We start from the raw sequence: 25,745 nt of genomic DNA, 5'->3' as shown, positions 1-25,745 counted from the left end.
TGTAGGGGGCTTTGCAGCTGGAGAGATGTGGCTTTGCATTCCAGCTTTGCCACTTGACAGCTACATGGCTTTGGACAGGTTGCTTATCTTCTGTGAGCGTCAGTTTAGTCTGTAAGATGGACATGATAATAAAATCTACCTCATAGTATCTAAGTATTAATATAGATGTACTTAGTGTTTGGCACAAACTAAGCATTTTGTTATCATTATTTTTTTAAGTTTATTTATTTATTTGGAGAGAGAGTGAGTGAGCAGGGGAGGGGCAGAGAGAGAGAGGGAGAGGGAGGATCCCAAGCAGGCTCTGCGCTGTCAGCACAAAGCCCAACGCAGGACTCAAGCTCAGGATCCGTGAGATCATAACCTGAGCTGAAATCAAGAGTCAGACGCTTAGCTGACTGAGCCACCCAGGCACCCCTTGTTATCATCATTTTAAACATATACATGTATACATACATAGCATTAAACTGAAAATGTGACTTGTCATATATTAATATGGTGTTCCTAAATACCTATACATGACAAAGGGCTGCTTATTTGTTACTTTTGTCAATTTCTCATTGGATAATTTTGTCTTCAGAATCTTTCATATAATATTCTCTGGAAGTGCTATATTAACATTTTCCAATTTCAAAATAAGCAATAGTAATGAAATAAGACTAAGTTAAAATAATAGATGCATGTAGATTCTCTCTTTTTTATCCTCTTGATTCCAACCATCACTGTGTTGGAAGGGCTACCTGATGTAGGTCCTGCACTGATCCCCCCCATTGGAGCTTGTGTATTTCCAGAGCTAAATGCCTGCTCAGCTGGTCCCTGGGATGGTCCACAGGCACTCCAAATACAGCATGGATAAAACAGAACTCCTCTTCATTCCCCCTAATCCCTGTTCCTCTTCCCCAGCCCAAGTTAATGTCACTAATAATCACTCAGGCAGAAACCGTGACTCATTTTCCCCTTCTGCCCATCTCCCCACCGTCAAAAGGATTACCAAGATTCTTTAATTTGCCGTGTCACCTAAATGTTTTCAAGTCTATCTACTTTCCCTTCTTGCCATCAAGGCCTGATTTCGGTCTTCATCATCTCTCATTTGGACTGTTAAAAAAAATCTTTTTTATTGGATTCCTTGCCCTTATTCTTGTATTTTCTGAAACATCTGACAAGCACATGCCACTCCCCGTTGAAGGCCCTTCACTGGCTCCTCATCACTGTCAGCATACAGCCCCAGCTCTTCAGTATTAGAAACCAAGCCTTCCTTGACCTAGCACCTGCGTTCTCCAGCCTCATCTCTTGCCTCTACACACCTCATATTTTTCACTCTCTGACAACATGAAACTGACAGCCCCGCTCATGCTGTGCTCTCTCTCACCTCCTTACCCTCTTCCCTTCCCTTCTTTGCCTAATTCCCATCGATCCTTTATGACAGCTCATGTGTCATTTCTTCCAGGAAGCTTTCTCCGAGCTAGAGCCCCTAATCCATACTCCCACAGCATCTCCGTATGCCTTTCTCAAAGCTCTTAGCATATTCTATTAAAATATCTAATTAGGGGTCTGTCTCCCCATATGGACTCTAAGCACCTCAAGGGCAAGTATTATTTATTTTCCTCAGCACCCAATCCACTGCCTAGCACACAACAGGAGTTCAGTGAATATATTTTTTTAACTGCATCGTTTTCTTGAAATAAATCAGTGTCCGGAGGTATAATGTAGGAGACAACTTATCAACTTACTAATTGAGCCTCTACAATATTTTAAAAATATTGTGCTAAGATGAATGGGGATTCCAAAAAGTATAAGACCCACACTTCCTATATAGATAGGGAAATAAAATGCGAATGTGAAAAGCTGCTGGAAGTTATGCAGACAAGCAGTTGCAGAGCTCTGAGAAAGTGATTCCAGCAGGTAGGGGTCCCTTCTGCTGTCCAGGGTGATGAAGATGACAGATGATATGGAACTGAATTGGTTGCAGGGTGAGCGAGATCTGGAGAAGCAGAAAGCGGGAAGAGTTGAGCGACAGTGTTCACTCCCTGGTGCTTTCCTATAATGCAGAGTAGGGGATGTATACAGAGTAGAGGGTTTATTTGGAAGGCACAACAGTAAGAAGAACACCCGGGCCTGGTTTCTCAGGTCTTCTGGCTTCTCCCATCTCAGCACTCAATCCCAAGACTTCCAACAAGATACCTTCTTCTGTTCCTACTCTCTATCACCCACTCACACCCCCCAGCTCAACTCAGCAGTAGCTAATAATATTCCTTTGGAGAATAACTACTTTCCTTGAGGCAATCTTTTCTGAAGTTTGAAATCAATTTAAAGTCTACTTTTATTTGGTGTCTTCAAGTACTTTCAAATCTAGGGCTAACACCTAGAGAAAGGGTGAGAAAGACTAACCCATCAAGCCATATGTGAGGGAAAAAGCATATAATACCATATTAAGTTAATTAGCAACTAATTTGTCTCTTTAAGTGCATTAGGAATTCATAAAAGGGAGGTTTTACTGTGAGGGAGAGCAAGCTGGCAAAACTTCACGAAGAATATGGCCTTGAATTTGGCCTTGAAGGATGAGTAGCCCTTGTATAAGCAGATGGAAAGAGAAAGAGGTTCCCTTGCAGTTCAGCAGTACCAGCAGTAGGGCTTACTGTTTGAGACAGTGAAGAGTACTGTGACTGGCACATAAGAGATATATGTAACTGATGAAGGCATTAGCCAGGACTCTGAATGTGCAAGTGACAGCTCTGTTCTTCCATTCCTCATCTCTACTTCTTATACAAAAAAAAAAAAAAAAAAGCAGGGAGAGAGAGAGATGAGCATTTATTTAAAACTAACATGGTAGTTCACACAAGAGAAGAAAGAGCTAAACATTTAAACCTCTGGAAAGATAGGGATTGGAGGATTTCTGGAAACCTGAGCAGCTGAAACTTCGCTTTCTAGTGTATTGCATTATCTGTCGCCTGGGTTCCTCCCCACGAGGTGTTGTCAGACCAGTGGTGATTCCACTCAATAGAGTATGTGCACCCTAGGAGCTTCCTGCTTACGTCCCAACATCTTCCCTTGTACTTCAGTTCAGAAAGTCTCAAGGAAAACCTCTGCTTGGCCAAGGGATCATCAGCTTGTTACCAGAAGGAGGAGAAAAGTGTTAGGCAGACAAAAACTAAGATGCCAAATAAATGGTGGACTGAATGAGTGATGAGATATGTAGCATGAGGAAAGGTTACAGGGTCTTGAAAAACAGTCATTGATGTCTCAATTATACATGGTCTTGTTAAAGTTTGTAGAGTAGCAAAGTAACTAGAGAGAGCCACTGAAGAAATAGAACTTGTCCAGTAATAGATAAGATTACCTGAATGGGGAGAAAGATACAAAGAAACCACCTCGAAGACCATTTTTATCTCGCCTGCCCCTTTTTAGCTCTGCTTTCTCCCTTTGTGTGTCAACTTATCCGTGACTGTTCTCTCTTTCGCATTCTTCCTACTTGTCCAGGGCTGAGGTTGTCCCTTTCTGCAAAGGGATAAGGAGTTAGTATTTTAGGCTTTGCAGGCTGTACAGCCTGTGTCTCTACTACTCAACTCTGCACTGTGGCACAGGCCAGCCACAGACAATAAATAAGTGAACCAGTGTGGCTGTTTCAATGAAACTTTTTATTTATGGACACTGAAACTTGAATTTCATATAATTTTCACATATCATTAAATACTCTCCTTCTTTTGATTCTTCTCTCATCCATTTACAAAGGGAAAAAGCCAGCTTAGCTCACAGGCCATACCAAGACAGGCTATGGGCCAAATTGTCCACAAACTATAATACAGTGTTCTCTGTTTGAGAACATTGCCTTCTAGTCTCCTACTGCCTTTCTCTTTTTCTACCTACTCCTGCCTTTCTTTCTTTTTCTTCACACCCAGCTGCCAACAACCCTGTACCCAAAAATGCAATGCAAGTTGAATTCGAAAACACTGTGTTTATTGAACAATTTCATTTTTTATTATGATATAAAAATCAAATACATATAAGATTTGCTTGTATATCAAAAAACAAAGTCTAGTTGTTTAATTTTCATGTATTTGTATTCACTTTTTTTTCATTTAGAAAATGTTCCCAGGAAACAAACCCTAACAAGACAATAGAGCCCAGCATTGACCATTTATATCAAAATAGGATGGCCATCGACTCCTGATAATTTCTTCAACTAGTTCTTTATCCTTGCATTTTTCTTCACTCTGAATTTTTCTTATATATTGAACCTAATGCTTTTCTTCCTGCCTGAACTTAAATAAAGGGGGATAAATTTATTCTGAAGAGATGGGCATGGCCACAGGAGCTGATGGTGATAGATCTGAGGTATGACTCTTGTTAGTCACCCCTGTCTTGCTTTTAGAGAGCTTACTCTATTCCTCTGGGATGGGTCACCATGAGTCGTATGCTACCTGGTACCTAGTGCATTATAGGCACAAGGGAAATCTTTGGTTGAATTAGCAAGGGAAACCCACTTAAAGGTAGTTTCTGTAGTTCGTAGGTCTTGAGGAAGACTGTAAAAGATGATATCTGCTGCCAAGGTTCTCCAAAGTCCTCTGTGAACTTTGAGGGAAATATGACCTTGCCTCTATGTCTGGATAACTATTTGTCAGGTGAGGGGGGCAGCTAAAAGTGTAAACTTAACCACAAAATTTGCTGTGTGCGGTGCCATCGCACCTGGGAAATGGCATCCCGAAGTCTAGGACCTGCCCTAGTCTGTTAGAGTAATGAGCTCATGACTACAACTTCCTCGGTTGGTACAAGAGATTGCTCTTATCACCGTGGCTATCTCTTTCCATAGTAATTTTAACATACATTCATAAGCATTATAATTTGCCTCTTTGATAAAAAGTGTGAAGAGAACCTTAGTCTTTATTTTTTAGTATAAAAGAGGAAAAGTGTTCAATTTTGAAAGGTTAGAATTTAATTAGAAAATATATTAGGAGGCGCACAGACTCAGCAGGTGCCTTGACTTAAATCCATCTTTTTGATGATGGCATGATTTTTATCCCAGTGCTAAATTTTTAAAATTAGTTTCTAATATGTTATACTAAGAGTCGATAATGTAACATCTCTGTCATGGTATATTCCTTTAAAAACGAAATATCAATTCTCCAATACAACCTTAGACAATAGTAAAAATGAATTGTTAATTTAGTTTAAGGTTTTTCTATTGGTTAATTTTTGGTCATGATAATAGAAAGTAACACATATGGTGAGAGATATAATTAACTGAACTTTAGCAAAATTTGAGGCTAAGAAAGGGATATTAGGAAGATACTTCATTAATGATGTGCTATTAGCATACAGTACTTAGAATTTAAACCTCATTTCATTACACTAGAAAGGTCTTTTTATTAAGCTGTTCTGTGAGAAGGTCAGCATATCTAAGTATTTATAACTGGGAGTTAAACTAGCCTAAAACAAAATCCAGCTGAGAAAATATTCAGAAATTTGCCCTGGGTATGGTTCTCAATTTTGGCTGGATTCAAATGTAAGCCATTCTTAGATTAGCATCTTCAACTCCTGGTGGCCACATCAGGAGTCAGATATTCTCTCATGTTCTCAGCCAAAAAAACAAAATAAGAAAGGTAGAAAATAGGAGAGGGCTACAAGCATTATACCCTTGGCATATGAGCAAGAAGTCCGATCCCTTGTTAATGTAATACTGACAGCTTTTGCCAGAGAAGATGGAATGGAGTGTGGGAGAATTTGTTATCATTTAGGAGTACGTTTAGGTATCATCCATTGGAGCCAGTGTTGGCTAGGGAATAATAAAGGGTAATAATAGAAGCAGTTTCTTTTCAGTTTTTCTCATTGACCCAGAAGAATAGCTTCAAGGTGACTCTATCCTCGTTAGTCGGCTAGGTGATTCTTGATATGGGAAGGAAAGGGATATTTGTTTGTTGTGTGGGCCCCTCCAAAGGGAACAGCAAACCTCTCTCTCATGTGGGAGCTTTTGGTGGGCTGTGAGGCTTTATTTTAAGTGCAGCAATTTTCTCTGTCCATATGTCTACCTGCCTTTAGATCATGAATACTGATCCTGTCAATGGATATAAAATTAAGTGTCACAACTACCTGGGCCCAGAACAGTCAGAGAAAAAAGATATAAAAAATGCAGATGAAGTATATACTAGCAACCCAGTTTTTTATAATAGAATGTTTCAGTTGTCATATACGATTATCTATGCAGTGGCCAGGTAGTGCTCATCTGTGTGTTTGTCTAAGTTCCTGAAAGGATGGAGTATTAGTTATTCTTCAGTTTATTCCCTTACCTTACCCAGGACCTATGTCACAGAAGTCAGGAGGGTTAGCTGTCTGTGTAAATGTTGAGACCTTTATTTTATCACATGGAAAGTGTGAAAAGATTTTAAGGTAGAAGCTAGACTAGACTTATCCTTCTTGCAAGGGAAGTAGAATTTTTAGGGGCTATAGGTTCCCATAGTGGGAGGGATCTATGGGGCCTACTTCTCATAAAGTCAAGCAGACCAAGGCAGAGGGCCTCAAGCTGATCAAGTAGAACCCTAAGGCCTTGAAGGATCTGGGAATCTCCCAAAGCTGTATGCAAAACATTATTTCTATGAACATGGGTGCCTAACTTAGATTCTAAAAAAGATGATGCCCACACCCACACAAAATCAAAACCCCCATATGTGGGTTTGAAGAACCCACATAGCAAAGAAGCAGTGGAAGGTCTTAGAGTGGGCTCCCATGCAACTTTATGAGTGTTTAAGCTTAGAGATGGTTGAGTCCATTTAATAACAGTAATAAGATCTCTGATATGTTTCTAGTTCTTTCTCCTCTGAACATTTCCTGTTCAAATTGGCATATAGTAATTAATGTGAAACTCATTTAATGTTATTTTACTAAAGAACCATGTTTATGGCAGGGAGAAAAAGCTAAATAAAATGAGTTAAAAGCAGTTGGTTTTGTCTCTGATACTCAACAGTATGTATAATTCTGGTCATTCATTCATGTAGGCACTCTGATGAATAGTGGGAATGCAGTAATGGGGAAAAAGGATCTCTCCCTTGAGGAGATTAAAGTTTCAGGACACGTCTCCCAAACTTATAATTACAATGTGACATAGTAAGTGCTAAAATGAAGGTATGTGTGAGGTAAAATAAGAAAGAGCATGTAGAAAAGGAAAGTAAGTTGGTGTAGGATCTGAGGGCAGGCTTCTCAAAGGAAATGATAATAATATCTAACATTTATACAGGACTTACTACCCCTCAGTTACTGCTCTGAGATGTTAACTCAGTTAAACCTCATGCGCTGTTGAGTCATAGAAAGACTAAATAACTGTCCAAAGTCACATGGCTGGGAGAGGGTGGTGTCAGGATTTGAACCCAGGCCATATGGCTCGTAATTCCACATGTTAGCTACTCCACTCTATTACCTCCTGTACTTCAGGTAGTGGTGCTATGAACAGTATTCCATATAATAAAACATGAGGGAAAAATGGAAGTGGGGAGAGACAGAGAGACCCAGAGGAGTCTAACTTCCAGTTTTTAAGAGTTTAATGTTTTCTGATTTCCAATTCAGATTCATTAACCTTTACAAGAAATTTTTTTTAACTTTTTTTTTGTTGTTGTTGTTTTTAAGTAGGCTTCCCACCCAGCGCAGAGCCCAGCATGGGGTTTCAACTGACAACTCTAACATCACAGCCTGAGCTGAGATCTAGAGTCAAGCTCCTAACCTACTGAGCTACCTGGGCACCCCTCTAAGATTTTATTTTTAAGTAATTTCTACACCCGTCATGGGGCTCGGACTTACAACCTGAAATCAAGAGTCGCATGCTCCACCTACCGAACCAGCCATTTCCCCAGATTCATGAACTTTTATGAGGCTCAGCTTTCCCTATAATTCCTTCTCCATTGTCTCACCATAAAGAAGGGTCCCGATACTTATCTCTGGGGCGTCGAAATTTCCACACATTCAGCTTGTGTTGAGTTGCATTTTCACTTCACTTCAAAGATAAACACTTCACCCTTTCAATCACATATTCAGTCTCTCATCCATTTACTCAGTTCATTTTAAAGTTTTACCCTGTTTTGGGTGGTAATATGGAAGCTTCCTGACGAGATAAGAAATAATGAATTCAGTTTGAAAACTAAGGTGGAAATACTCCTTTCTTAGTTTTATTTCAAATATTTTCTGGGGCGCCTGGGTGGCTCAGTCAGTTAAGGCTCCGAGTTCGGCTCAGGTCATGATCTCACATCGGGCTCTGTGCTGACAGCTCAGAGCCCGGAGCCAGCTTCAGATTCTGCGTCTCCCTCTCTCCCTGCCTTTCCCCCACTCACACTCTGTCTCTAGCTCCTTCAAAAATACATAAACATTAAAAAAAAAAATGTTTTCCTACTTGTATATATTTGAAAAATAACTAAAAGTAAAAAAAAAATAATAATGCCAAAGCAAAAGGGGAAAATAGCTTAATGCCTGTAGGTTGTCCATGATTTTCCAGGTTCTTATTAGGCTAACATGACAAAGAAGATTCCTTACACACTTGGGGACATAGTGTGTGCATTCTTTCCTTCCCCTGCTGTGTGGCTCCATGGAGGCAGGCGTAGGCTCTCCGGGAGGCACAGTGCTCATTCAGGCTTCTGGAATACGACAGTGTGCTCCAAAGTCCCACCTGCTCTCAGGAAGTGACTTGGGTACGGGGAAAAGTACTGCTTATTATTTGTTCCCATGTGGTCCCTGCTGACTTCTTTTGTAATATTGTTAAAAAGTTTTCTTTACTGAAATAAATATATTCCATTTGGATTATGCCATGAATTTCATCTGCAATAATGAGCCTTCCAGTAGCTTTTGTGTGTTACCTCTTTTTTACATCATTTGTCTGGTGGCACCAAGAATACGCCTCACTGAAAATGGATCCATTTACGGTCAATAATAAAGTGGCTAGTGTTCGTTTTTCTTGGGAAAACTAAAATGTGCTTCTTTTATCCTATTATACTGATCCACCAGCTTCAGATTATCTGATTTTCAAGCTTCTCATTTTCTCCTGTATCTTAATGCTATTATTAACAAGAATTCTGTTGCTAATGGTTTTGAAAAATAATATGTGTTCTTTCAGCAACTACCTGTACTTTTATGGTTTGTCTGATTTAGCTGGACTTTGATAATTAATCCAAATACTCCTTTGTTGTGGATCAAGTGTGAGGAGCCCTAATGTTTCTCAAGATTTGTTTTCAATTTCCTTAATTTTGCTATCAGAGAATGGAGTTAAGATTCTAACTATTAGTCACTAGGTGAAAAACACTTGTAAGTGTAGAGTCTATAGTCTATATTCTTTATGAGTGATATATCCATATATATGTATACTATGATGCATATGTATATATATGTGTGTGTATATATATTTGAAGAGAGAAGAGAGGTTTTTTAATTAATTTTAGAACAATATTTCTATGAATATCTGTGCATATTTTTTCGTGGTGAGATATTTTTCTTAAGTATACTCTTTTTTATTTGTGTATAGTTGGCATACGATGTTACCTAAAGTATATATAATTTATTTTTATTTTTATTTTTTTTTAGAGAGAGAGTGCGACCTAGGGAGAAGGGCAGAGGGAAGGAGGGAGGGAGGGAGGGAGGAAGGGAGGGAGAGAGAGAGAGAGAGAGAGAGAGAGAGAGAGAGAGAGAGTGTCCAAAGCAGGCTCCATGCTCAGTGTGTAGCCCAACGCAGGGCTGAATCCCACAACCCTGAGAGCATGACTTGAGCTGAAACCAAGAGTCAGACATTCAAAGTCAGACATTCAACCAGCTGAGCCACCCAGGAACCCCTAATTTTATTTTTGTTAACACATACAAAAGATCCTATTTTAGAGTCAATTTTATCAATATGCTTTATCAGGTTCCCAGCTCATAATTGAGTTTATATATATTTTGCACACATTTTCTATTTTAGAAATAATCTTCAAATTTCTTTTGTCTAACTAAATATTAAAAAAAGTGTATATAATACTGTATTTATTTATGCATGTGTTTGTTTATTTATCTATTTATTTATTGACTCAATCTATAGTCATTGTTTTGAAGAATGCATTTCAGGAAGAGGTATAAAATCTTTCCTTGTTCTGAGACAAACCTACCTACTTCTAGGACCTGTGGAATTTCATACATTTATTTTTTTAACCAATTTGTTTGTTTGTTTGTTTGTTTTGTTTTGTTTTGTTTTTAGTGCCCACTTTGTGTAAGAAATTATGCTATGTTCTTGAAATATTATGATGAATACACTGGAAATAATCTTGGGCCTCATGGAAATCATTTCACATTTGTGATGAATGTGCTATAAAACCACAACTATTCTTTGGGTGTTTTCCTAGGAGCATTTCTTTTGCCCAGAGCAGATATGTAAGATATGCTTTTAGAAATTTCCTACCATTGTTCTATATTTCCTCCAGAAATTTTTAAAAAATCAGAAATCAGAAAAAAGGGAACATTTCTCTTTTAAGTCATTGTTTTATGCAATAGCACCTCTTTGGTTGACTTACTAAGACCCCAAATCCCCAGATTTTCTGATGTCCAGAGAGTAGTTTTCTACCATAACAGTTTTTAACTAGACTTCATGGACTCCTCAGGCAGTGGTCTCAAACTCCAATAGGTGGAAAACTCAATTGAGACACTTGTTTAACAGGCGTCTGGTGATGGCCAAGGAATATATATGCATTTTTAACAATTCAGGAGGTCCTGGACCACAGTGCCCTGTGAGAGCCATAATGGACTTCAGGTGGTTCTGTTTAAGCCCTGAAACAATGACTACAAAGATTTTTTTCTTTTTTCTTTTTTCTTTTTTTTTTTTTTCAATGAGAGGGTCCATAGGGATTTAGGAGACTTTGATTAGTTTCTCAAAGGGGTCTGCAGAATACTATGATGCTATTAGGAGCAGTAGTTTACAAATGGAAGCAAATACTGGTAAAATCAGTCACAAAGCCAGCAACAAGAACCCTCTGCTAAAGGTCTAACAATTGGAGGAAAGACTACAAGTCAGATATAAATACTCAAGTAGTTCTGTAATCTAAACCAGTGTGCCCTATACAACACTGCTGTTTGAGAACATCCCAAAAGTTAATAGATTTGTTGGTAAGCTGGTGTCTCAAAAAAGTTTGAGAAACATTGTTTTTTTTTTAAATTTACATTATTATAAAAGTAAATAGATTTTAATATGCTAATTTGCATTGTGGGACTCTTTAAGTAGCATTTAGTATGTAGTGATTCCTAAACCTATTTGATCATAGAATCCTTGTAGAATGAGGTTTGAGAAGTGCCCTTTGATGAGGGACAGATATTCATCTTTCAGTGGAGCATATAAAAAACTTTTATCCTAACTCTGTCATGAAGAAAAATTTTAATTGTGTTCTAAATACTAAATAATAAGAAAGCAGGGAATCATATTTTAGAAAAATTTTTATTAAAATAATATGGGGGAGGGGGGAAAAACCCTCAACATGGACTTATTCATTGTTAGTTAATGGTAAATCAAAGTCTTACCCTAAGATGCAAATGTAACCTTTGTTTATAATATTATTAGGATTTAGAAGAATTTTATATTTTTTAAGAATCATAGAACTCATCCTATAATAAACTGACAATCATTATTTCAGGTATTTTATAGCAGTGATTGGTGGACAGCTAAACATATTTGCCTGTGGATAAGCCTGTATGCCCAAAGTTTCTTGAAAGAAGACAGTCATATAATGTTTAGGAAAAAAATAGATAAAAGGCCAGATTAGTTTAGCAGGGAAGATGAATTGATTGTATTCAGGTAAGATTTTTCTGGGGAGGTGAATTGGAGGAGAGGACAAACAGAATGGTGAAAGAAAGAGGAAAAAAAGATTAATTGACTGAAAGCAAAAGTAAAAGGGGAAACCCTTTCCTAATTTTGTTGACAGTGAAGAGTCTGAGAAACAGAAAAATATATATGTGTAGGCAAATAGAAATTATGAGCTAAGATGTGATGAGTAGAACTCTAGTCCTGGGAGATATTGTAGGGAAAATAAGACAAGTGTGGGCTATGCTAGTCCATCCTTTGTGTTTAATTTTGCTTTAAATGGACTTCCACAAAATGAATTTATCACAGAATTATTTTTCCATAAATTAAGAACCTTCACAATAGCCCTTGGGAGAACACTGAGCTAATAGTAATAGGAAATAAGGACTACTAATTAATGGACCTCTACCATAATCATTGCTTCTTGGGGACAAAAATGATTAGATTTAGGTCACACATATTTTTCTGTCCTCTTTCACTATGAAGTTGTAAAGATGCATTGAATTGAAAAGCCTTTAGCACTCAATATTGTTAAATTTCTGCAGTACAAGATTATTCTAAATCCAGATCATGAAGGTAAGACCTCTTCATATGGAATCCTCAGGCCCTACATAATTTTTTTTCATGTTTATTTATTTTTGAGAGAGAGAGAGAGAGAGAGAGAGAGAGAGAGAGAGAGAGAAAACCAAGCAGGGGAGGGGCAGAGAGACAGGGAGACATAGAATCCAAAGCAGGCTCCAGGCTCTGAGCTGTCAGCACAGAGCCTGACCCAGGGCTTGAACCCATGAATCATGAAATCATGACCTGAGCCAAAGTCAGACGATTAGCCGACTGAGCCTCCCAGGTGCCCCAACCTTACATAATTTTTAAACAAGTAGCACTGTTAGGTTAGAGGGTTTTGACCCCAAAGATGTTTTAGGAAGGTGTGTGTTTCTTTGCTTACTTTATAAACACAATACTTGTAATGAGAATGGAGCTACACAAAGCCTTCTTATTTTTCTAGCTAAACTATTAAAGAATGAAGAAGAATTCTTCAAGTCTGAAAATTTGTCTTATATTTAGTTCCAAAGGAACACCTTTAAGATTTAGAAGGTTAAACCAGACCCTTCAACCACATGAGCAAAGCCTAAAAGAAATGAAACAGGCAAAATGAGAGTCAAGCAACAGCTAAATGATTCACAGTATATTTATTTTCTTTTCTTTTCATTTTTGGGTCATGATTTTCATGGTAGAATCTTAGTTATATGCTGATCATCCATGTTTGTGTTCTCTGGCATGCCTGTGGGTGAATGACAGGTGTGAGCAGGGCTGTTTAGAGGTAGACTTTAATGTATGTGGGCCTAATATCAATTTAGAGATGAAATAGTTTTTGTAGGCACTTGTGGGTTTTTTTGGGTTTTTTTTAAAGCCTTGCTTTACTCTTCAAGAACAGGACTAAATTCCACTGTTTAAGTTGACTGACAGGGTCTCTCTCAAATTATCCGCAGAGGTACCATGACATTTTTGGTCCTCAGTGAAAACCTCTATCATACGGTTACAAGTCTGATGCCAGCGTTTTAAAATTTAACTGAAATGAAGTGGATTACCCATTAAATTGTCACATGTTTGGAACCCTCCTTTTAGATCCATGTGATGAAGGTAAACTTTTTCACATGGAATCACCAGGCCTTACATTATTTCTAAGAGACTTTCCACGTGTTTTCTCACCAAAGGGATTGTATGCTTACCTTACAAGAGTGCAGATTTTTCAATTTGTTATTAAGCCTCAAGACAGTTCTTAAATGCCATGTATGTTTTAAGAAGTGACATTAATAAAGAAGAATTCTTTAAATCTTTGAAAACTTGGTCCACAGTGTCATTTGGTGAGGTTAGTTCTCTTCTCCATATGCTTGAAGTTTAAGATATTTTTCTGTATTCAGATGGTAGTGTGATGTAATTACAAAAGTAGAAAACACTAATTATAAAAGGGAAAAATCAATCTTTATTTATTTTAAGTTGTTTTGTTCTTATGAAAGCAATAGATATCACAATTACTTAGACTGAAGTTATTTTTAAACATGATTTCAAAAAAAAAAATAAAAATAAAAATAAATAAATAAACATGATTTCATGAATTATGTAGTCTAGATTTAACAATTAGGTTGCTTCTTTTTAATGATATAGGAGGAATCCTTCTAAGGTCTTGAAAACTCCTTTTGTCTTGTCACTTTTTATTTTAAGTTAAATTTTTATTTTAATTTCATACTTACAAAAATTATCCAGATTCATCAAATGTTAATAATTTACCACATTTCCACCTTTGCATTCACTGTCTCTGAAAACTTTTTTTTCCTCAACTGAGAATAAATTACAGATATTTGTCCTTGTATACTTCACTATATTTCTTAAAAACAAGGGCATTCTCTTTCATAATCACAGTATAGTTATCCATATCAGAAAATTAACAATCATGAAATAAGAGCATCAGATTGTAGACCTTACTCACATTTTACCAAATTATCCCAATAATGTTCTTTGTAAAAAAAATAAAATAAAATAAAGTAAAGTAAAATAAAACACTAATCATGTATTGATTTCTGTTGTCATGTCTTTTTAAACTCCTTTTGACTAGAACATTTCCTAGTCTCTGTGTTTCATGACATACCACTTTTAAAGAGTACAGACCAGATGTTTTCTACACTTTCTGTCAATTTGGGTTTGTGATGTTCCCTTGTGACTAGATTCAAGTTGTGACAGACTTAAAAAAATAAAATTGTATAAGATATGATTTTACAACAACAAATCACCTTCCTGTTTATAACTCTGAGAATCAATATAATTATTTAGTTGTCATATTTGTATCAAACAATACTCATCCCCAGTTTCCCTAAAGAAAAGACTCTTTTAGGAGATTTTATATGCATTTTTTTTTAATTTTTAGAGAGAGAGAACACAAACGTGAAAGTGGCAGAGGGAGAGACAGAATCTTAAAAGATAAGTGCAGAGCCCAGTGCAAGGCTCAATCCCATGACCCTGGGGTCATGACCTGAGCCAAAATCAAGAGTTGGACGTTCAACTGACTGAGCCACCCAGGCGCCCCTATATTCATTTCTTAATAACAAACTTGGTTTACTTATTGAACTTGTTAGTCTTGATGGTTTATGGAAGCACATAGATTGTTTCAGTATTTACTGAGAAAACAAATAAAATGTACAAATAGATCTTCTCTTTCACAGTTACACCCGAATGTTCACAGAAAGGAAGAAACTTTTTCCTCTCCATAAATGAACTCAAATTCTTAGCACAGCTCGTAAAATCCTTTTTGAAGCTGGAAGAAAATGTTGAAGAATTATTGGAAGAAATATTTATATCACTCAAGACACCCAGAAATCCTTCAGGTAACATGCTCCTTTGTTTAAATTTGTAAATCAACTCTCTGTTTTAACTTCATGCCACTAAATCTATACCATTACTTGAAAAAACAATGCATGATAGAATCCTTTAAATAAATATTAAATATAATACACACCATAGAATTATATTTTCATCCTTTATATGTGGCAAACTCCATAATTCTAATTAACAAAGCATTGGAGGTCAATTCTGGATAATGATCTTTAGATAAAATCAGATTTTTTTTTTTTTTTTTTTTTGATTCAGAGAAACACAGCCTAGCCTATGGAAAAAACAAGCATAGTGGCTGATGTAGCATCTCCTCTTCTGCTCCTAGCTGCCAGATGACTGTAGGCAAGATAGTTCATTTTTTTAGACCTCTGTTTTCTCATCTTCAAAATGATGGTGTAGGACTAAACTAACTTTCTCTCTCTCTCTCTCTCTTTTGTTACTACTACATGCTTCAGATCTCATTATGTTATGTAGGGTTGTGGGAATTCAATGATTTAGTGTTATGTATTTAAAAGAATGTCTAGTAGGTCACAATCAGTAAATGAGAGCTGTTATAAAAGTAATAATAATTAGATAATGTTTTAAGTTTAGTCTTCACAAAATCCTTTCAAGGCAAACTATGCCATGTATGTTGAAATAATGTTTCTAGATTTCAAAATCTAGATAGTTAAAATATGTTCCCTGTGTTCCTATCTGTACTTCCAAATATTTTCATCTGTATCAGAATAAACCATACAAAGTTCTCTTTTGCACGTACCATATATCATGTTAAGGACAATTAATAGAGCTTGTGGCTGCGTTTGCAAAATGACGTGAGAAAACCAGATGATTAACAATCAATCAGAAGATTTCAAAACCCAATTTCTTAGTAAGAAATTACATATACTTTAATATATGTATTAAAGTTTAATATGTTTAATATGTTTACTTTTCCATTTCTTTAGTTAATTTGCCTGGGTGAATAATATTGGGAAAGTTATAGGGTCTAAGTTTCTTTCGTTTTAAGCATAGCTTATACTTCTATGTGTCAGATTACATTTAAGTAGCACTATGAAATTATGAAGTAAAGTAGATCATTTTTTCAAGTTTGGAGATAATTTGAAGAAAAATGGAGGTGGATTTCAGGTTTCTAAAAGCTATTAAAAATCTAATAGGAAAATAATAAAAATATAAAGACAGAAAATATGAAAATTAAAAGACAGAATGGAAAAGTAGATTTAATTAGGAGATAATATGAACCCTAGCGGGTCTTCTAGATTTAACTGACTGGGTCAGAGAAAGATCTGAGTGGATAAATATGACATCCTAATTTTTTAGTGACAAGTTGGTCCTCAAGCAGTTGACAGTTGATGTTGGTACTCATCCACCATGTTGGCTATGATTTTGCGTCTCTCATCCACATCTCTAGCAGATCTTTTCTGAAGTGTGAATCAAGAAATAGAGTGGACTCCAACACATATAGCCTCTTACCTCTTTGGACTCATATTGGTCCAACACTAGGCTCTAGAGAAATTAGGTGGATTTTAAGAACTTTATTCCTTTAAAGAGCAGCATAAATTCAAAATCAGAATTGTATTAGAGAAGTATTATGAAGATAGAAGACTTAATGGCTAATGATTGAGGCAGAGGTTTGACATACTGATTTCAGAATAAAAGGAGAAAAGGAAAAGCTGGTCCAACTTATTTAGATTAAGACCAAGAAATGTTGAGACTTGCAAATGCTATATATTTGAGAGAAATAGTTATCATTAAAGAATAAAATCAACAGAGAAAATATATAATTATGCTACATATACTGCCTTACCCAAATTTGTCATATAAGCAGCATGGCAGATAAAAGTAACTCAAGTTCACATTAATAAGAATGCATTATAGAAACACAGTTGTGGGTTATTGAACGTAGTATGTGGAAGGTATTTTGAAGGACAGGTATAAGAAATATCTTAAGTACTAGACTATCCCCTTGTGATATATGCGTTCTTCATTGTTGAAATTCATGTTTTTTAAAACAAAGCTAAGATTGATTTAATCTGACATAACTTTATATAAATGGCTCCCTGAAAAGAGTGATCTTGAGGGAAATTGTCAAGAAAAACTTAAATGTTTTATTCAGTACAGCCAAGTTAATCAATTCTTATCAAAAGCATAGTTTTTTTTTAAATCAGGAAGGAAAAGATTCCTTGAAATGGATGATTAAAGAAACCAAATGCATCTTAAGTTATCCTGATAGTTAATGTTTTGCTTGGAAATCTTGTGTGGGAGGGAATAGCAAGAAAAAAAAAAAAAAAAAAAAGATCAAGTCATTTGGTTTCCTGTGTATTTCTTTTGATTGGAGCATATTTTGCTAATAAAGATCTTGGAAAGAGTTGCCTACTATGTCCATGTAACCAAAACAGTGTGATGAAAGTGAGGGTTTTTTTTTTTTTCTTATTGTCCAGATGTTTTAAAAATATCCAGGTGCTTAACATCACACAGAGAAAATATAAAGATGATTAAATATTTTACTTTTTACTTTGATGTTTACCATTATATTATCAATTTAGCTAAATTGGCCATGCTCTTAGTAATTTGAATATGATACAATAGATTTTGTAGAGACATAAGCATTTTCAGAGAAAAAAAAGATATTTAGTTATTATATTTATTTGGTTTTTTTGTTTCGTTTTGTTTTTTCGTCACGACTTGATGGTTTTCTGTTTTGGTCATTTCAGTAAATGATAGCACATTATTTGACTGTAATGGTGCCTTACTATATTTCTTTTAGTTGATCGTGTCTTCTGGAGTGGCCTCAGGTTTGATTTATGGGGCACTTCTAATGCTCCTTTGGAATAAAGTTGTTCTTCGGGCAGTTCCTCAAATTTTCCAAAGGTGGCATCTGAGATTTATCTAAACCAGGAGGTTTCTTGGCCCTCATTTTTCTTTAGCCCCAGCAATGACAAAGAGCAATGGCTGCTTCAATTGGATGTAAGAAGAACACTTAGGGTTTGTCTCAGAAGAATCAAAGATTTCAGATCTTCTGAAAGATTGTTTGTACTCTTAGGGGGTCTTAAGAGGGGTCAAATGGCTTCTAAGAGTTCCTTAGCTAGATGGTTAAGGGATTGTATTAGGGAGGCGTATGTAGTTAAGGTAAAGAGGCTCCTAGGGTTTGTAAAGCTCATTACACTAGGACTTTAGCTGTTTCTTGGGCAGAGAGGTCGAAGGCTTCCACATTGGAAATTTGCAAGGTGGCCACCTGGGCTTCTCTTCATACTTTTTCATAGTATTATCTCTTGGATGTAGTCTCTTCCACAGATTCAGCTTTTGGTGGGAGGTTGCTTGTGAGCCAGAAAAGAACAGTGAAGAAAAGAAAGACTTGTAGTTCCCACTTAGAGCTGCCAACAAGGCAAGTTGCTTTGTAGTGCACACAATGGGAGCCTATGAAGACCAATTTGGGTGTGAAAGTGGATGTCACAGGGAAGTACTGCCAACCTCTACTCTCTATGAAAGAAAGCGACAGTGTGGAAACTAACCAGAAATGTAAAATGAACCACAGCGAACTCTTTAGGGAGAGACTGTTACGCAGCTGGCATTCCTGTGACCCTCTGCACTCTACTGAGGTCCTTAATCTGGGCATCCTCTTAAGGAAACCAGTGTTGACTGTATATAAATAACTATGTTTTAGAGTGATGAGCCAAAAATGATCTACTTTCTAGACAATGCTAGTAAGTGAATAGAATTTTCAATATATATTTTTAAATAGGTAAAATACTTTGCACATGTTCACAGAGCTCATAAAGTTTGACAGTGCCAAATTTTGATGTTGACCATTTGGAATTTCAAGTGAATGCAAAGATGCCATAATTCACTAAAACCGTAAGATATCTTATTAGTCTAGAATTGGTCCTACTAATACTGCCTTAAAATGATACCCTTTGCTCTTTATATAGGATTAGGTTTAAATTTTTTTTTTTTAATTTTGGGGGGAAAGATTGTATCCTAAAAGTTAACATAACAGCTTCATAATTCATTTTCTGTCTTACTGTAGAATTGCTTACCAGTAACAGAAGTCTTGGGAAGCTTATCTTTTTTTATTCATCTTGAAAATAGGCAAATGGTTTGTATAAACATCAAGACATATTACTTTGAGTGAATAAGCATAATGTATTTGGAAGTGAAAAGACAAATATAAGATAATTAACTTTTTTTGTAAGTCTTAAATGATAGCTGCACAATGGCAGATAGTTATCTCCAGAAATAGATCTGCAAAGCTTGTACTTTGAACTAGTGTTATTTTTCCAGAGTAAGTATCTTTTTAAATTAGCTGGCTTTATGAGCTATCTGTAGAAAAGTAAGGTGACATTAAGAATCTAAGCATTGTCCCTTCACGTCATTAACAATTTTATCTTTATTATGTCTTCTTCTTTAAAATTTGTTTTGAATAGTAGTCCATGCATATAGGAAAACTTTTAAGAAGACAAAAGAGTAGACTGTAAATGAAGTCTTTTTCCACTCTACTTGTGTAGTTTTCCTTTTTAGGGACAACTACTATTCACCAAGTTAAAATAACACGGAATCTTGTCATACGATGCAGAGCTGCTTTTTTATTAACAGTTATATAGAAAGACCTCATTCTTTCTAATAGCTGAATAATTTTCCATTGGTGCATGTACCATAATTTCACCAGTTCCTAACTGATGAGCATGTAGGGTTCTTTTTTCCTCTCCGTTTGCTACCACAGACAATGACACAGCAGATTTCCTTGAAACTATGTCTTATATGAGCACATACGTATCTGGCAGTATACTTCTGAAGTGAAGTTGCCAAGTAAAAAGTTATGGTAGTTAAGAGGATAAGAAGACAAGCCATAGACTGAGAAAAATGTTTGCAAAACACATCTCTGGTAAAGGACTTGTATCTTAAATATGCAAAGAACTCTTAAAATTCAACAAGAAAACAACAACAACAACCAAAAAAACCAAAAAACAAAAAACCTCAATTTAAAAAAAGAGCAAACGATCTGAACAGACTCCTTACCAAAGAAGATATACAGATGGGAAATAAGCATATGAAAACATGCTCAACATCATATGTCATCAGGAAAATGGAAAGTGAAACAAAGAGATACCACTACATACTTGTTAGAATGGCTAAAATCTAAAACACTAACACCACCAAATTCTTACAAAGACGTGAAGCCACAGGAACTCTCACTCACTGCTGATGAGAATGTAAAATAGTATAGCCTCTTTAGAAGATGATTTCATTGCATCTTATAAAGCTAAACACTGTCTTTTATGACCCAGTAATCACATTCTCAGGTATTTATGCAAATGAATTAAAAACTTATGTTCACATAAAAACCATCATGTGTGTGTTTTTAGCAGCTTTATTCATAACTGCCAAACCTTGGAAGTAACCAAGATGTCCTTTAGTAGATGAATGCATAAACAAATTGTGGTGCATCCAGAAAATGAAATATTATTCAGTGATAAAAACAAATGAGATATCAAGCCACAAAAATACATGGAGGACTCTTAAATGCATACTGCTAAATGAGAGAAGCCGATCTGAAAAGACTACATACTATATGATTCCAATTTAATGAACTTCTGGAAAAAACAAAAGTATAGAGATGGTAAAGAGCAGTGCTTTTCAAGGCAAGGGAAGAGAGGGATAGCGGTGACTAGATGGAGCACAGGAGACTCCTAGAACAGTGAAATTATTCTATATGATACAGTAATGGTGGACACATACCATTATGCATTTTCAACCCATAGAGTACACAACACAAAGAATGAATCCTTAATTTCAAAATAGATTAAAGATGTAAATGTGAGACCTGAAACTATAAAAATCCTAGAAGAGAGCACAGGCAGTAATTTCTCTGACATCATCTGTAGCAACATTTTTCTAGATATGTCTCCAAAGGCAAGAGATATAAAAGCAAAAATAAACCATTGGGACAACATCAAAATAAAAACTTCTGCACAGCAAAGGAAACAATCAACAAAACTAAAAGACATTGTACAGAATGGGAGAAGATATTTGCAAATGGCGTATCAGATAAAGAGTTAATATCCAAAATATATAAAGAACTTATCAAACTCAACACCCAGAAAGCAATCCAATTAAAAAATGGACAGAGACATGACAGACATTTCTCCAAAGAAGACATCAAGATGGCCAACAGACACGTGAAAAGATGCTCAACATCCTTCATCATCAAGGAAATGCAAACCAAAATTTATTGAGATACTACCTCGCACCTGTCAGAATGGCTAAAATTTAAAACACAATAAACAAAAAGTTTTGGTGAGGATGTGGAGAAAAAGGAACCCTCCTGCACTGTTGGTGGGAATGTACTGGTGTGGTCACTGTCGAAAACAGTATGGAGTTTCCTCAAAAAGTTAAAAATAGAATTACTCTACAATTCAGGAATCACATTACTGGGAACTTACTGCCCCCAAAATACAAAAACGTTAATTCAAAGGGATATACGCACTCCTATGTTTATAGCAGCATTATTTACAATAGCCAAATTATGGAAGCAACCCAGGTGTCCATTGACTGATGACTGGATGAAGAAGATATGTGTGTGTGCGTGTGTGTGTGTGTTTAAGTGTATGTACACACACACACGCGCGTGCGCGCGCGCGCACACACACACACACACACTGGAATATTATTCAGCCATCAAAAAGAATGAAATCTTGTCATTTGCAACAATGTAGATGGAGCTAAGAATGTATTATGCTAAACGAAATAAGTCAATCACAGAAAGACCAATATGATTTCATTCATATGTGGAATTTAAGAAACAAAAGAGATGAACATGTGGGAAAGGCGTGATAATGAGAAGAAAGGGAAACAAATCATAAGAGACTCCTAATGATAGAGAACAAACTGAGGGTTAATGTAGGGGAGGGGAGTGGAGGGATAGGCTAAATGGATGATGGGCATTAAGGAGGACACTTGCGATAAACCCTGGGTGTTGTATGTAATTGTGAATTAATTCTACTTCTGAAACCAATATTGCACTCTATATTAACTAAAATTTGAATTTAAAAGTATGCTTGGGCTATTAATTTTTTTTAAAAAAAGAAACAAACAAAAAATAACAAGCAAAGGAAAAAAAGAGAGAGGGAAACCAAGAAATAGACTCTTAACTATAGAGAACTGATGGCTACCAGAGGGGAAGTAGGAGGGGAATAAGTGAAACAGATGATGGGGATTAAGGAATGGCCTTATCCTGATGAGGCTTGGTGACATATGGAATTGTTGAGTCACTGTATTGTACACCTGAAACGAATATAACACTGTATGTTAACTATACTAGAATTAAAAACTTAATTAAAAAAAGAATGAATCCTATAGACTTTAGTTAATATTAATAAATACTGGTTCCTCAATTGTAAAAAAATATACGACACCAATGCAAGATGTTAACATTAGGGCAAACTGAGGGCAGAGAGAAAGAGAATATATGGGAAACTCTGTACTTTCTGCTCAATTTTTCTGTAAGCCTAAAACTGCTCTAAAAAAAAAAAAGTCTACTAATAAAAAATATATAGTATGGACATTTTGAAAAAGAGTGCTAAGTCAGTTTGTCCCATCTATTTTGACTGCTAATGGTATTTTTGTTATGCAGAATTATTTTATGGCTTTTGCATTTAGTGTCCTTTTGAAAAATCTTCTCTACACAGATCTTTTGAAAAAGTATTCCATATTTTAATACCTTGTAGTTTCATTTTTCTTTATTTAAAGATCTTTCATGGGGCTACTGGGTGGCTTATTGGGTTAAGTGTCTGACTCTTGGTTTCAACTCAGGTCATGATCTCACAGTTGTGTGAGTTTGAGCCCCACATCCAGCTCCTCACTGATAGCGCAGAGCCTGCTTGGGATTCTCTGTCTCCTCTCTCTGCCCCTCTCCCACTCATGCTGTCTCTGTCTCTCTCTAAATAAATAAATAAACTTAAAAAAATATTTCATTAATCTGGATTTTATTTCAGTGTTAGAATTAGTTATTTATAATACCATTTTTTTAAAAGACACAACAAAATGCAAGCCATGGTGAAAGCAATTCGGGTTAAATGATATAACGCTGATCTAAAACCCTATGTTGTGGTTTGTGTTGAGAAATGAAGCAGGATTCCTAAACTATAGTCCACAGGCCCTTGGGGTTAATGAGTGCCCTATGCAAAAGAGCCTGGGAATCCCCAATAGTATTTATGTGTGTATGTATGGGGGTGCGAGTGTGCGTATGTGTGCACATACCTACTACGCAATTATATGGTGCATTTTGGCTGGAGTGTTCTGTCACTTTAATCAAGTTCTCAGAAGTGTTCACAAACCCAAAATGATTAAGGAACTCCAGAGTAGGTGGGTGGGGAGATGGGGAAAATGGATGATGGACATTAAGGAAGGCACTTGTTGGGTGAGCACTGGGTGTTATATGTCAGTGATGAATCACTGGATTCTACTCCTGAAGTCAAGACTACACTGTATGTTAACTAACTTGAGAATAAAAAAAATAAAGTAATAATAATAAAGAAACACTAGAGTTGAGGAAAAGTTTTCCTCAGAATAAACTCTGATAAAATTTCCAAAAAGGATATTATTGTTTACCAAAGGGAGTTTTTACCTCTCCAAGGAATGTTTTGGTTTTGCTTTTTTAAAATATAATTTGTTGTCAAGTTACCTAACAATACAGTGTGCTCTTGGCTTTGGGAGTAGATTCCCATGATTTATCACTTAAATACAACACCCAGTGCTCATCCCAACAAGTGCCCTTCTCAATGCCCATTACCCGTTTTCCCCTCACCACCCCCCCATCAACCCTCAGTTTGTTCTCTGTATTTAAGAGTCTCTTATGGTTTTCCTCCCTCTCTGTTTGAAACTTTTTTTTTCTCCTTGCCTCTCCTATGGTCTTTTGTTAAGTTTCTCAAATTCCACATATGAGGAATGTTTTTGTAAATTATATTACTTAGAAATCATGATTATGCTCATAGAACCACACTTAGAAAAAAACAAAAAACAAAAACCCCACACATCTGCTAAATGAATCTATCAGTCAGAGCCCTATTGATAAGAATCAGTAGATTTTGAAATTTGTTTACTCAGGATGTAAGCAGAAACTGACTCTTAGGATCCTAAAAAAATGTTTTTAAATGCATCAGAATATATAATTCATCATAATATGTCAAATCTAGGCAAAAGCAAAACGTAAATGCTAAATCATTTATTTAAAATTAAACTGTAATTAATAAAACCTTAATGGAAAAGTGGAAGTATTTCTTTTTGGCATATTTTTAAATTACATTTTTGTAGCTCTATTTTTTTCCCCATGGAAAAGACTTCCTTAATTCTCAAAGATAAAGGTGAGGAAATAATTCCGTTTTAAGAGCTGGAGATTATTTCTTATCCCAGTGTTTGTATTTTTCCAAAGGATTATTGTTATATTTATTAATAGCGTAATTTTTCATGATATGTTGATGTTTATTCATGTACTTTTTTTCTTCCTCATTTCAAGAAATGAAGTATTAATGTGCTAAGGAACACCATCATTTCTTAAATGCACCATTCTTTATTTAGAATTTAAATTTTTAAGTGAAAAAAGAAATTCATTTTAACTTTGTACTCTTACCCTACATTACCAACATGACGATGAATTAATGACAAAGGGATCTATATTTTACAGATTACATACGCATGTATATCAAATATGAATATAAATGGCATACTAATTTCATCAAGTTGTATATATGGAAAGGGACACTCTATATTTTGATCCTGTAGTTATTGTAATGGTAACATCACCCTACATCTTTTGACTATGTTGTCTGAATCTTGATATATGTGTATGTATGTGTATACTATGTATAGAGCTTTTCTACATAATTAATGTTAAACTGAGCCTATTAATTCCGTCTAGCATGGTTTATTTTCCTTAATGTATGTTTGTGTGTTTGTTTTCTGTTGCATAGGAATTTTAGAAACAGCCAGTTGGAAAGTTGTAACAGAGAAACCTAAAAGAAATGCAACTAGTGTTCCTTCAGAGCAATTGCTACCAGTAAAAGAGGTGAGTGACGAGAAAAGAGTGGTATTTTTTACTCATATATAATAGCATCATATGTCTGTGAATACATTATGAATCAAAATGCCTTGAGTTTTACCCTTTGCCTCTAAAATAAATAAATAAATAAATAAATAAATAAATAAATAAATAAATAAATAAGATTGATTCCTGGTTGAAAATTAGCTTATAAGCTTTGGGTGCTTAGGTGGCTCAGTAGGTTGAATGTCTGACTTCAGCTCAGGTCATGATCTCACCAGTAGTGGGTTCCATCTCCACATCAGGCTCTATGCTGACAGCTCAGATTCTGGAGCCTGGATTCTGTCTCCCTCTCTCTCTGCCCCTCCCCCCTTGCACTCTGTCTCTTTCTCTCAAAAATAAATATTAAAAAATCAGAAAAAAAAAAACAAAGGAGGTTGTAAAAGCTGGGTGCATTCAATTTTTAACTAATTTATGTAAAAATAAAATGAGAAATGTGTTTTCAGGCCCTCTGATGTTAAAACTTTGCAAAGAAAAATTCAATTACAACAT

General features: G+C 35.8%; 1 protein-coding gene across 1 annotated transcript in view; it reads left to right on the top strand.

The window, feature by feature from the left end:
- The window catches only part of KIAA0825 (KIAA0825 ortholog), a 208,298-nt gene that overhangs the window by 86,677 nt on the left and 95,876 nt on the right, over positions 1–25,745 (top strand). The window contains 2 exon segments of the mRNA XM_015536093.2: positions 14,995–15,156; positions 25,126–25,220. Coding sequence (XP_015391579.2) covers positions 14,995–15,156; positions 25,126–25,220 — 257 coding nt within the window.

Source organism: Panthera tigris, chromosome A1 (assembly GCF_018350195.1).
Source record: "Panthera tigris isolate Pti1 chromosome A1, P.tigris_Pti1_mat1.1, whole genome shotgun sequence".
Lineage (NCBI taxonomy): Eukaryota > Metazoa > Chordata > Mammalia > Carnivora > Felidae > Panthera > Panthera tigris.
This window is presented reverse-complemented; position numbering and strand designations above follow the sequence as displayed.